This window comes from Haemorhous mexicanus, chromosome 7, assembly GCF_027477595.1.
Source record: "Haemorhous mexicanus isolate bHaeMex1 chromosome 7, bHaeMex1.pri, whole genome shotgun sequence".
NCBI lineage: Eukaryota > Metazoa > Chordata > Aves > Passeriformes > Fringillidae > Haemorhous > Haemorhous mexicanus.
In genome coordinates this window covers 39398220-39412051 of record NC_082347.1, presented here as the reverse complement: position 1 = coordinate 39412051, position 13832 = coordinate 39398220, and the positions used below count along the sequence as shown (strand labels likewise).

The 13832-nt window shown below is 44.0% G+C and overlaps 1 protein-coding gene across 1 annotated transcript; it reads left to right on the top strand.

Annotated features, from left to right (window-relative positions):
• Positions 1-202: 202 nt before the first annotated feature.
• On the top strand, positions 203-9420 carry EEF1AKMT2 (EEF1A lysine methyltransferase 2). The gene is made up of 6 exons (XM_059852188.1): positions 203-333; positions 1160-1225; positions 1752-1866; positions 4975-5082; positions 5911-6127; positions 6873-9420. Exons 1-6 carry the CDS (start codon positions 278-280, stop codon positions 6998-7000), a joined length of 690 nt encoding a protein of 229 aa, XP_059708171.1. The 5' UTR covers positions 203-277; the 3' UTR covers positions 7001-9420.
• Positions 9421-13832: the final 4412 nt, after the last annotated feature.

The window sequence follows — 13832 nt, the reverse complement described above, 5'->3', positions numbered from 1 at the left end:
AGCAGCGACACCTTGCACAGACCGGGTGGCTCCACGCCCCATCCAACCCGGTCTTGGACACTGCCAGACGCGATTTTAGGTGCCCGCAGGGACTGGCAAACATTAGAAATCACGCCAGGTTCTGGAGCGGGTCGGTTTTAAATGCTTTAAAACATGCCAAACCACTCAGGTTCCTGCGCGCCCCTCACGGCCGGATCACCGAGCCCGGCTCCTCCCGCCCGGGAGCGGCCGCGGCCGCTCCGCCCGCAGCGCTCGCTGGTTCCGGGGCGGGCCGGGCATGGCGCTGGCCGGGGACGAGTTCTTCAGCCCCTCGGTGCTGGGCACCAGGGAGCAGTGAGTGCCGGGGCACGGGCGGGCACGGGCGGGACGGGGCTCGGAGCCACCCGCGCTGGGGAAGGCGGCCCTGCCCACGGCGCGGGGTGGGGAAATGGAAGGTCTTTAAGGTGCCCCTCTCGACACAAAGCGGTCTCTGGTTGATGTGTTATTTGTTTAGAGAATGTGTTATTCTGTAGAGTGGCACTGCTACACAGAGGATAGAGTGCTCTCAGCTTTTCATAGAATGATGGAATGGTTTGGGTTGGAAGCGACCTTAAATCCCATCCAGTGCCACCCCCTGCCATGGCAGGGACACCTTTCACTATCCCAGGGTGCTCCAAGCTCCATCCAGCCTGGCCTTGGACACTGCCAGGGGTCCAGGGGCAGCCACAGCTGCTCTGGGCACCCTATGCCAGGGCCTTACACCCTCCCAGGGAACAATTCCTTCCCAAATATCCCATCTACATCTACCCACTTTCAGCTTAAAGCCATTCCCTGTGTCCTGTCCCTCCATCCCTTGTCCCAAGTCACTCTCCAGCTCTCTTGGAGATCCTTTAGGTCCTGGAAGGGGCTCTGAGGCCTCCCTGGAGCTTTTTCTCCAGGTGAATCCACCCACCACTCTCCAGCCTGGCTCCAGCCTTTGGAGCATCTCCAGGCATTCCCCAAACTCTCCCACATGTGCGTGCTCTTCTTATGCTAAGGACCAATGCCTCACCACCCTCACAGTCAATTTCTTCCAAATATCTAGCCTAAATCTTTCAATTTTTTTTCCCATCCCTCTTTAATCTAAATATTTCCCAGTATTAATTATAATATCCTCTCCTTTCTTCCCTCCCAACTCCAGCTGGGATGCTGCCTACGAAAGAGAACTGCAAACTTTTCAAGACATTGGAGATACCGGGGAAATCTGGTAAACAAAATAACTTCTGCAGAGTGTTTCTCTAATTTCTTTACCATAAAGACATTGCAAAACCACAGACAGCAATTCAGCGAGTTGGTGACAAAATGATGGGGAGTTTTACCATTGAAACCAGCAGTTCCTCTCTGGCCCAATTTCACAGTGAGGATTGCTCAGCTGCACTTGGACAAGTGTCATTACACAGAAATTGAGCTGGTAATTGAGCTGTATGTTACTGGCAAATGTGCTTTTTATCCCTGAGCTCAGGTTTAACTACACAAGTTGCCCTTGCTGCTTCCTTTTTTAATATATGGATGTTTTCACCTGCCAGAGTTGGTGTTTCAGTGAATTTTAAGGCTGCAGGATTAATTTTCATCTGAACAACGCAAACATGAAATATGAGCTATGGCAGCTTTTATTGAGTAACAGTAAAAAGGGCTTTGCAAAAGCTGGAGAGAGTGAGTGATGAAATAAACTTGCTGTACCTTTTGCACATTTTTTTTTCTGGTTTAATTACCTGAGCCCTTGTTTTTTCCAGGTTTGGAGAAGAAAGCATGGTGCGCATAATCAGGTGGCTGGAAAAGCACAAGGTCCCCCTTGACAGCTCTGTGCTTGACATTGGGACTGGGAATGGTGTTTTACTGGTTGAATTGGTTGGTATTTTGTAGTTTGTGTATTTTTAATACAGAATCAGAGAAGTTTAAATACATTCTCACAAGTAGCAGTGGTAGTCCTGGGGAGCTGTAACTTGTGTGAAGCTCCAAAAGTGTCAATACTTCAGGCTTCAAAATTTGAAGTATTTCTCTAAATCAATCAGCCTGAGCATCCCTTGTTTTAACTTTACCTTCCTGTTTCCCCACATTTAAAACTGTGTTTCTTCCCACTGTTGTTTAAACTCCCCCAGATGAGGAAATTAAGTTGATTAATTCACAAAGTACCCTCATGAACAAAACCAGACTCTTTCTCTGCACTCAGTTCTGATAATAACACTCATTATTTATGTAAAAAAGTAGGTAAACCCAAGGGACTTTATGTAAATAACTTAAAAAGTTGTTAACACTTCTTTTGAAGAAGCATCCATTTCTGTCTGGGTGGGAAATCTGATCAGGTGTGTTCTGAAGTGTTCTGATGTTTTTGTTGTGCACAAGATGTTCATGAATTCCAGTATTTTTTTCCTGGTTTTGATTGGTTTTTTTTGGTGTTATATTGCAGGGGAGTTGGTAAAAAAAGGGGCTGTCACATTGTCACAGCTTCTGTTGTTTTGTATTCCCCTTTGGCTCCATTAGTTCCTGTAGGAATTGGAAGGACTGAAAGTCGAAGTTTGAAGTGCAATTTTTATTTAACATGGACTTTGATTTTAGAAGATTTTAAAGACTTTATGGAGACTGGCTGCTACACTACAGCACAGGACAATTTATGTCACCAAAAGCAGAAATTGCTCATCTCACTAAGAGAAATTAGCCTGATAATGATGATTGTTGAAAGCAGTGATAGCTCTATCATGGTTGAAGTACCCAACAGAAAAATCTTATTTGTAAGACTTCCATTTTATACTGACTCCACTTGCAAATGGGAACTGATTTTTCATCCTATAATGGGAAAATGACAGCCTGATAGCTTTTAAAAACTATTAACTCCTGTGAGAGCACCCTCCTCCCTTACATTAAGCACCTCACAGTACTGTGGTTTCTTTCATAGGAAATTGTCAGTCCAGTTCCCTCTTGAAAAGTGGCTTCAAAAATTACCTTGTTTATTTTTGCTGAGTAATTCAGCATCTCACTTGCTTACCTGTTGTAAAAGGAATTTTTTGTGTGTTAGCTGCAAGGCTTGGAAATCAGGTTGGAATTCTTTTGGCAGCTACCATAGGACTGTTCTGCCATTGGAGTTGGACTCCATTGTGGGATAGAAATGGCAATACTGGGAAAAACTCAGTCATGGAGGGCATTAGTAGCAGCTCTCTGCAAGGGAGCTACTTGAGGGTACATAAGTATCACATAAGTGGCAGCCCTTGTTTTCATTATCCCTGTGAACTTCATGGATCTGGAAGCTTGGATTCCTGACATCATTCTTTTGCCTTCCAAAAATTCCAGCTCTTCTGAGGAAACTTTGCTGCCACAGAAAACTCTGGCCTCCTCTTATTTTTTATAAGTAATGTGGGAGCCACCACTATTGAAGATTGAATAATCTCTGGAGTGGAGAGTGTTCACCAAGTGGGGGTGTCAGCCCTAAACACAGGGCAGAGCTGATAATGTTCCAAACTCCTTCTGCTCTTCAGTCTTATGCTCCAAGCAGCAGCAGCAGCAGAGTGCTGTAAAATCACCTCCAGGGCAGCAGGCCAGCTGCAGGGTGCAGCATGGTCACGTTTGGCACAAGTGAGGGATCCCTTCCTGTCACAGTCAGGCCCTACAGGTTCTGCAGCATTTAATGTTGTTTATCTCTAAACCTTCCTTCTCTGCCCCCGAGACTAGAGGAGTGAATGGGAACTCCCTGAAGTGACTCAAGCCTTTCCTTTGCAAACAGAGGAGCTGTTGTGGGAACCACTCCTCCACCCCCAAACCTTCAGCACAGGCATCTGAGGAAGCCTGCTTTGCTCCGGGGAGGAACGTGGGCAGGAGCCTGAGCAATAAATGTTCTCCATCCCATGCAAACAACAGTGGCTTTGTGTTCAGCTGCAATTAGCCCTCAGTTCAGAACAGCTGGTTAGCACCGAGCTCAGGCCTGAGGGGGTGCTGCAAGGAGGAAGGACAGTTGTGGAAACTCCTCATCGTTTTTCTGGCAATTGGGGTGTCAGCCTCTGGAGCAAGCACACAGGCAGCTGGTTGCTTAACAGCACTCCATGTGTTTTTCCAAACCCCAGCCTCCTCCCTGTCTCTGCTCTGACAGACTGCAGCTGGCCAGAGGATCAGAGCTCTTCCATAAGGTTTGGATCTTGCCAGACACGTGGGATATCCTGAGTTTGTACCTTCTACCCCGAGCTGGTGCCTTCAGCCTCCACCTCAGAGCAAGGATGTGTGTCCCTGCTCCTCTCCCACGTGCCCAGCTCCAGCTGATGCCAGGAGCCCACCTGCTTTGCCAAAGGGCTGCTGGGATCTCACTGAGTTCCCTAAACTGAGTTATCCTTATCTCCAACAAACTTAGATTAACAAAGTCTCTGTGTGCTATTATATGTGGTGCATAACCTGCCTGAAAATTGCTGATACAGACACCTGGCAGCATGCAAATAGTTATATTCAAATAGACATTAGCATGAATAATTAGAAAAATGTATGATTTTGCAGTGGATTTCTGTCCTAGTGCAATGTATTACATCTTTTGGCTCTTAAAATTTGGGTTATAAACGAAATAATTGCTCAATCTTCCATGGTATATGTCAGAGAGTTTTTTTTTCCTTTATTTTGCAGCATCTGTCACATGTCATCACTGAAAATTCCTGGTTTCTAAGTTACTTTTGGTGCAGATAAGAGAGCCTGTTCCCCTCCAGGGTGTTACTTTTCCCAGTTGTGCTCAGTTTTCCACTTGACATAAACCAGCTTTCAGTCACCAGTCATTTTGGTGAGGTTTTTTGGGCAAAATAAAGTTATTTCAGCTCATTCAGCTATTGAGCTCTTGTAATGGTAACAATTATAAAAATGACTAAAAGGTGAGTTGTGGTTTTTTTCCTGTTATTAAGAGGAGGAGAGATGAGATGGATTATAGGTAGGGAATGTTCTGGCTGGATAAAAACAATTGCACACTGATTAAGATTCTCTGCTTCTGTCTAGGCAAAGTCTGGCTACATGAATCTCACAGGGATTGATTATTCACCTTCTGCAATACAGCTTTCAGAAAAAGTAAGAGAGAAAGAAGGGATGTCTAACATTAAATTAAAGGTAAGTCTTGAGAGAAAGGTAATTGAGGAAATAGAAAGTAATTGAGCCCAAGATTAAATGAGCTAATTGATATTCAGATGTACTCAGTGTACTAAATGAATGATGTCTTTTGAGATTCATTTGTGAGAGAAATCTACCCAAATAAATCTGTTTGTGGGAAGGTTTTTGGTCTTTATTTGTATTTTGTTTGTAATAGTCATTAAGGCTAACAAGAGTTTCCCTGCTTGGAACAGGGTAGTGGTTTACCAATTGGCAAATTTTGTATTTTAGCTGCTACATTCTGAATTTCAGACTTGAGGTAGAGGAAGAAATCCTTATGTGATAGAATGCCTACCATTAGCTGAACAGCAGGAAGGTTGAGAGGCCTTGCTGGAGCAAGGGTGGGAGCAGATGACCTCCAAAGGCCCCTTCCAGCCTCAGCCATGCTGGGATTCTGTGGCTGCCTGTCATTCTGAGCTCTCTGCTATGCTGTTCTATCCTCCTGCTCCCTACCTATGTGATGTCTCTGTTCCTGTGTGTCAGCTGTAAAATCTCTTTGTGGCAGTCTCTGTTCTTCTGCATTTGTGTAGTGCCTGGCACATGGCAGGGATCAAAGTACAAATAGTGATTTAAAGAATGAGTTTCAAGTGTGTTAGTTTGAGCTTTAGATTACAGCAAATAGATCATCACACAATGTGTGCAGAAGAAAGAAGCTGCCATGGCGCTGTGAGTTACCCCTCCCTGAGCACACCCATTGTCAGGATTGAAGCTTTGTGTCCTAAAGTCTTGCTTTGCATTAAAGATTCAGGAGTAGAAGATTGTTCTCACAGCTGCAGACTTCTGGTTTAGGTAGAAGACTTCTTGGTACCCTCAGCTGAGCTGTCAGGCTTTGACATTTGCATTGACAAGGGGACTTTTGATGCCATCAGCCTTGACCCCAGCGACGCGGCGGGGAAGCGGAAGCTGTACGTGGCATCCCTGGGCAGGGTGCTGAAACCAGAGGGCTTCTTCCTCATCACCTCTTGCAACTGGACCAAGGAGGAGCTGCTGAACGAGTTCAGAGAAGGTAGGCAGCTGGGCAGAGCCCTCTGCCAACATGGGGTTGCTGAAGGAAGGGATGAGGGAATTTTAATGTGTGTGTTAGCATATTGACTTTCCCAGATCAGGATTAGAGGAGGTGGAGCGATTAGTAAATGCTCCAGCCTGTCTTCCCTCTGTTTTCCTCGGGAATTACTACTCCTGTGTTTGCCAGTGCCAAGGGAGGACAGGTTTTCTGAAGCTTTGGAGGCTGGGAATTTCAGTCTAATTACCCTGGGAAAGTATGTGTGGCTGGCTGATACTTTTTGGGTCCTTGATTACTAGACCCAGTTCACCCTTTGATTGCTCCGAAATTGGGGTAACATTGTTACCCATGTTTAGGGGAACTGTGAGTCTTTGACCTTTTCTATCACTTTTGATCCACTTAGGGTTTTTTTTTACACGCCAGTCAGCTCCTGAATCTCATGCCTGAGGCTTGAAACTCAGTGTGGATCTGAAACAACCATCCCTTCTGGGGAACCGAAATTACTGGCAAGTTCTCATCTTTTCTGCCATTAATTTGTGCAAGTCAGCCAGCTAGGATTTTTATTATCCATGGAAGAGTTTCAGCTGTATGAAGCAGTGGTGCAGTGTAACAATACAGTCCTATAAACTCACAGATTAACTGACTTGCAAGTTTTCCAGATGAATAAAGAATGGTTTGCAAAGGGTTATCCAAGAGGCGAATAAAACAACTTCCTTCTAATAAAAGCATTTCAATTTCTGTCTGGCAGGATTTGAAATTCTGGAGGAGCTGCCAACACCCAAGTTTTGCTTTGGAGGAAGAATTGGAAACAGTGTAACAGCATTGGTTTTCCAAAGGAAAAAAGTGAGGCCATCCATCTTGGACAAATTAGATTAGATGAGAAAAGTCTGAACTTTAAACCTGACAGAAAACCTCAGACACGTGTGTAAATAAATGCTTTTGGAGTGCACAGTAAAATACTATGTATGGAGCTCTAAGGGACCATAAAACATTGCTCTAGAAACATTTCAGCTTTGCATAATTTGCCCATAAATTGTGTCCTTGCTACAACCTCACTTGTTTCAGGGAAGCTGCAAGTTTGCAAGAGAGAGGAAAATCAGATGTGCTAAATACAGAGACCAATATAACCAAATGGTATTTGTGTTTGAAACATAAAGATTATCTGATATTTCATTTCTGTGCTGGTAAGCAGTGGCTTATAGAGGTAAAGGAGTCCTACAAAGCAAAAATCCCATTTCTCTGTTGTGCAGTGGAATAGGGAACAAGGTTTTGCAATGTAAGTGCTGGATCTTTAATGAACAGGAGGGTAGCTGTTAGGGAGGGAAATGAATACAAAGTCCACAGCACTTTCAAAAAAGGACCAGTTGGTACTTTAAATTCAGATTTTCTGACGTTCTCAGACTTAGCATAATTGTGTCTCCTCTGAAGTAGCTCAGCTCTTTTGCCACAGAGGGAGTTTTTTAAGTCTCTCTTTCCTGAGTGTGTTCATGCCTGGTCAGTTCCTTTCCTCGATCTCATGAATACATAAAGGTGTGATGTTGCAGCCTCTGGTGTGTGACATATGCCTCCTTCATTATTAACCTGCTATATAGGAGTGTCTTTAGAGCCACAATGACAAGAAGTTTTCCAGTGAATTTCTCAGGGTGGATTTTAACTGCGCAAATCCAAAAGAATTCAAAGCCTAACTATCCATTCCTTGTTCTTTTTTTTTTTTTTTAATATGTATTTTTTAAACTTCTCTGTGCAATCCTTTTGCTCAATTTCGTTGCCTTCATTTCTTCAGTTTTGTAATCTCAGAATATTGCTGTTGCTTGAAAGGCAGGAAAATGAGATTTCTTCATGCCTCAACAAACACATTTGCAGGTGACAATAAACTTGTTCTTTCAAACATCAAGGAGGCCCTCTTAGGCAATCAGGTTTTGTTTCACAGGCAAGGTCATGTTTGCTTATCAGGGAATTGCTTCTCCTACTTTCCATGCTTCTCCTCATTCCCAGGGCTCAGGAGATCTTTAAGGGTCAATAAATACTTCCAGTCCTTTCCCAGGATAGGAATCGAGGCATTCTTTTGCACAGTGGTGAGTCCTCCCTCTGTGATCCATCTGTTGATGTTTTCAAGATAGGAATCTTACTGCTGCATCTTTTTTGCAAAATGAAATATATCCAATTGGGAGAATGGTTTAGCAGCAGTGCTTAAAAAATTCAGTCCCAGAATGATTCTTTGTATATTTGGTCAGACTTGGGTTCTAACCTGAGTGCCAAAAGCAAGGGCTTGTTACCATTTGGGTAACTGTTGTAGTCCTGTGTTCTGCCCCTGCCCAGCAGCCAGCTGGAATGCTAGGAAATGTAACTGGGAATGCAAACAGAGAAATTTTTTTAGCATAGTAGCACAAAGGATTCAAAGTACACTACTGATAACAGCCTCAGTTAAAAGCCTGTGACATTTTTGGCATCAGGTAGAGTTAATACAAGGAAATTTTAATTTTCAAGGACTCTGGCAGGATGTGTTTTGGGCATCTGTTTTATTCCCATCTGTAATTTTTGCTAATGAAGGCATGATGTGTATTTAATCATGGGATGAAAATAAAATCAGGACTGTCATGGATTTTCTTTTAATCAATTAGTTGGAATTTAACCACAGATTCCCACTCCACAAGATATGGAAGGGTCAGGGCAAGGATTGTTTTCTCCTCTTCACAGAATTATTAGTTTTTGTTCTCTGGGTAGTATTTTTATATAACTTGTAAAGCTAAAAAATAAGCTTCTTAAAATTGCCTGAAAATAAGGATTTCTTCATCTGATCTGTAGTTTGCATATTCCTTCAGTCCCAAGCACTTCCAGGTGTCACTGGAGAGCAGAAAAATGCTTGTAAAACATGTTTTAGGAGCTTTATTTTAAGGCAACAGTAACCAAAGGCTTACTATTTAAAATCTGCTCTGTTGGAAACCTGGCATTTTCTGGATAATGGAGTCTAGGAAGCTGCTCAAATACTGACTTAGGCTGTGGGGTATTTTTGGCTACAAGGATTTGGAAATGACTGGTCCAAGACTGTCCTTGATTTGGGGCAGTTCATGTTGGTGTGATCTCTAAATGTTGATTTCATTTCAGTGAAAAAAACTTGGAAAAAGAGGCAGAGGAATAAGCAGTGATTTAGGAGGAGCAAGTCTTTGCTGGAAGCTGGGGGAGTGCTCCATGATGCTTCCTGAAGGCTGGAATCTTCATGACTTCCCAGCTGTGTGACTCTTGGTTCCAGCTGCAACCCCAAACTAAATGCAGGAGAATAAATGCAGCATCTGAAACACGTTTCACTCCTATTGTTTTGCTATCTGAAAACTCTGTCTGTGATTTCACTGTCAAATATGAGGTTTGTGGGTAGTAAAATGAGCATCTTCCATGGATCCCAGAGGTGGCTGAGCCCACAGGCTGTTCCTGCAGGACTGAGTTTAGGCTGGATGATGCTGCAGAGCTGGCAAACCTTCCTGGAGTGGTTTTGCATAGAACGTGGGCAGAACAGAAAGGGTTTGTGTTCCCTGGTTCATTGACAGCATGCTGAAGAATGAAATTCTCTCAGGACTGACCTTTTATTCCTGGCAGATTGAGGATGGGTTTTACTGCCTGAGCCCAAACAAAGCACCTCCACCAACATCTGTGCCTGGTACAGCTCAAACCTGGCTCCTGATGCCTCCTATTGCCAAGAAAACTGTTAAGAGATTGTCTTTTGAGGCATTTACTGGGAGAGGCCATTGAATTCATTGCAGGGTTTGTGCTACTGAAGGAGCTTGGAGTATTTTACATTGGAATTTTATGGTGCTTATCACAAAGCTGAACTGTCAGGATGAAATATCTGAGAGAGGTGAACAAGCGATATTAATGAAATAATTATTGATTTGAGATGTCTGTTCTAGGAGAGTTTCTACACATGGGACTCTGCTAGAGTGTCAGGTAAATGGGTTCTCAAGACAAAAAGCCTTTGCCCTTTCAGCATCACAGTACCTTCTTTAAATAAGTACTCCTATAATCATTTTTATAGGGATTAAAAAGTGAGAAATACCAGACATGAAAATCATGGCACAACTGAATGAACACGGAAAATTCAGAGGGAAGGATAATGTTTCCTTGCTCTTGACTTCCCTTTTGGTGACCAGCTTGTTATCTGCAACAGAGGCATGTTCATTTGATGGCCCTTAAGGAGCAGGAATAGTTCAAGAATCCCAGAATGATTTGGGTTGGAATGGACTTTAAAAACCATCTCATTCCAGCCCCCTACCATGGGCAGGGACACCTTCCACTAAACCAAGTTACTCCAAGCCCTCCCCAGCCTGCCCTGCAGTGCTCTCCATAGGCTGTTTTTCTAAAGGCTGATTTTTCTTTTTTGAAGGCTTAGGAGATATGAAATGAATATTCTGTTCTTGAAAGTCAGTATAATTTTGTGGTGTAACACGAAGAATTTCTGGGAGCTACAACTGTTTTTTTAAGAGCTGTTGGGTTACATCAGAAACACCAACAGAATTATGGCAGCTGCTTTTCCAGACAGGCCCAGCAGTGATGCAGCGTGTGATTACAGCCTCTCTGTCCCATCAGGAGAATATTCCTGCAAATCATTATTGAGAGCATCATTGCAAAGCATTACTGAGGCTGAAACAGCTGTTTGCATTATGGGCTCACCTTCTTGAATTCAAACCCACTGTTGCAACACCATTTCTGAAATCTGGGAAGAGCCAGCTGCCTTGATTGTATCATAGGATTTGAGGTGTTTAACACCTATAACAAAGGAGATTCAGGGTTGTGGGGGTTTGTTTGTTTGTTTGTTTGTTTACTTTGTACTTTTCCAACCAATGTTAAAAAGGAGCTTTCAGATATTTGGGGTTTTAAACCTGCAGTTGCTGTTTACAGCAAAGCTCATTATACCTGGGTGAGGAAGTGCATGTCCCACCACACAGATCTCAGGTGTGATTCTCTGGAGAGCAAACAATGTTCTCTCATACAATTTCTATCAAGATTACTTCAGTTCTGCACTGGCTATGAAATCTGTGAGCCCAAAGAGTCAAATGAATGGGCAAATGAGGGGATGAACTGAAATCCCTCACTTAAAACCACTGGGTTTGTTCCCAGGAGTGCAGGGTGAGGCCAGGTGTGCAGGGCACAGCACACAGATACCTGCAAAGCTGCACAGCTGAGCTGACACAGCCTCTTTGGAGTTATTTTTATGTAAGGACGAGTTCTTGAATAGCTTTTCTGGTGCATTAGGCACAGCATGCTTCTCTTCATCGCTGACAGTGGCTTCCATGTATTTCTGCATTCCAGGAATGCACTGGCAGCACTGTAGCCATTGTGAGGAAAATCTGCCTGTGCATATACTCTGCTGTGTCTGTTCTGCTGTGAGCCAGGGTGCCTCGTATGAGACTGCCAAATTTTGTGTAATTTCATACCAGACAAAATCTTTAAGCGTGGTATTTAGCAAAATACAGCAAAATTTTCAGTGTTTTGGCACTAGGATTGCTTCCCTGATCTTAGCATGCTGAGAGGTGCAGAACATGGCTTGCTGCAACAATAATTGCTTCATTTTATAGGCCCTCCAAGCATTTTAATGTATGGAATCATCTCCTGTAAAATAGGAGAGCACAAAGAAAATAATTGGGCCAGGGCTTTGCAAAGCCATGTGGAGATCTGCCTTTGAATTCCTGTTGCTTGCTGCCTTTTCTGGGATGAGAGGAGGAGGAGGCTGCCCTGCACATCCTTACCTGCTCTGGGTGGTGCACGGCTCTATCCCTTACTTTGGCTGCAAGTAGGTTGAGCATGACCTAACCCTTGTAGTAGCAGCTAAATTGAGGAGCAATTAAAGGCTACCAAGGGCTTTCAGTGAAAGGGGATGAGGTGTTATAGCCTCCAGACAAAGGAGGAAAAGGAACGCTGGCCTGTTTTGTTTAACACAAATAAGGGAAAAGCCAACCTGCGGCTTAATTTCCATTTGTTAGGTAACAGTATAGCTTGAAATGAGCCCATTTCTCTGTTACTGGAAATTAAGCTGAGTGCTGTCAGGCAAACCAGCTGCTGCCAGGTAACATATAAATTCTGGGTAATCACAAGTGCATGAGCCCGTGCTGGAGAAGCAGAGCTAATAGAGCCCAGTGAGGGAACAGACACAAACCTCAGCACAGTCACTGAGGCAGCCAGGTATGCATGGACAGTGTCATGTGTCAAGTAGAGGTGAGGAGAGTGCACTTATATAAAGAAATTTTAGCTGTTGATTGGGCTGAGAAGTGAAATTCAAGTAGAAGGCTCTTTCAGCCCAGTTTTCAGTAGTTATTAGCCTTGCTGGCTGCTGCCCTATCCCAGGGCTCCTCAACTCCATGGGTGCCGCACTGCTGCTTACCAAGGTAGGGTGATCCTTTGGGGCATGTCTGCATCTGCCTCGGGCTTTGTGGATGATGGACAAATAACTCTGGGCTTATCTTAAACCAATTCAGACCCAGATGTGGCTGACAAAATGATGAGCCCATTCAGGCTCCCATATGTATTTCATGGCCTATTTATTTTATCCATCAATGTTTCCATTGCTCCCAGTCTGGGGCACCCAGATCAGGTGTCACACCCTCTGCCAAGGCAGAGAGAGAGGCAGCAAACACAAAGCTCTTACATGTGTGCAGCAAATGGCCTGTGACATAAAAAAGGGATGTTTAAGTTTGGTGGAAATCCCACAGTATGCCAAATGTAGTCAGAACTACACTCCTCATCTCAGCCCTCTGCACAGCAATGCTTCACTGGTTTAGGGCATCTGTGATTCAGGTGCTCTCTGACACAGAGCACATTGATCATATTACAGAGATATGCTCATTCCCTGGGTGTGAAATATTTGTTAAAAATACTCCTGCTTGCTGTTATAAGGATTTAGTGGATTTGAGGATTTCCCCTGAAACTGAAGGGTTTTCCTGGAGACCTTTGGTGTAGCCAACATGTCTCTGTAAGTATGTGGCTCCCAGCACAGCTGGGTGACTGGGACATCAGCCTGTGGTTGGGACACTCTGACTCTCTGGCCCTGGGCAAGCCCCTTACCTGTGTCCTTTGTCTGGCAGAAAAGCAGAAGGATAGACCCATAAATAACTGGGATGGCTCAGGTGCTCAGAAGGACAGCGCAGAGTCCTTGTGAAAGGGACAAACTTCTGAAATTATCGGTAACCTTTGTGCAAATGACATGAATAACAACAAACTGGAGAGACAGCGAAGCGTTGGAAAGGCTACATGGAAAGAAGGCTGTAAATGCAGCCAGTTCCTGTGTACAGGGAGTGAAGGAAATGCTGTCTATCCTCAGGGCTTAGCCCTGCCCTGCTACATCAACATGTCTTAATGGCTTGGACCCCAGAATTGCTTCAGAAGGACTGTGAGGATCATTAGATATTTTCCCTACCCACAGTTTCCATCCCCATCAGGAAGGCTCCCAGTCAGTGGGTAGCAAAGGCACTGACATCTGAGACAAAACCACAAATTAAATCAGCTCACAAATGAACTGAATGAATTTTCTGTCCATGAAGACTAAACTCTCCTGGCCAGTTCTTTAAAGCTTGAAAGTTATTTATTTTCTTTTTCCCCCTTCTGACAAAGGGAAAAAGCACTGTCCGGAGCAAGGGCCTTTGGGCAGCCAGTTATTTGAACAACATTACTGAAAATAATCTCTGTGCAAAACAGGTTTGTGCTTCAGCAACAGGCTTGCACA

Bases quoted from the DNA above. Each gene is read 5' to 3' on its own strand.
- EEF1AKMT2 (XM_059852188.1), top strand. From the start codon at position 278: ATGGCGCTGGCCGGGGACGAGTTCTTCAGCCCCTCGGTGCTGGGCACC. The intron at 334-1,159 runs GTGAGTGCCGGG...TCCCAACTCCAG, and splicing joins GTGCTGGGCACCAGGGAGCA to CTGGGATGCTGCCTACGAAA. The intron at 6,128-6,872 runs GTAGGCAGCTGG...TCTGTCTGGCAG, and splicing joins GCTGAACGAGTTCAGAGAAG to GATTTGAAATTCTGGAGGAG.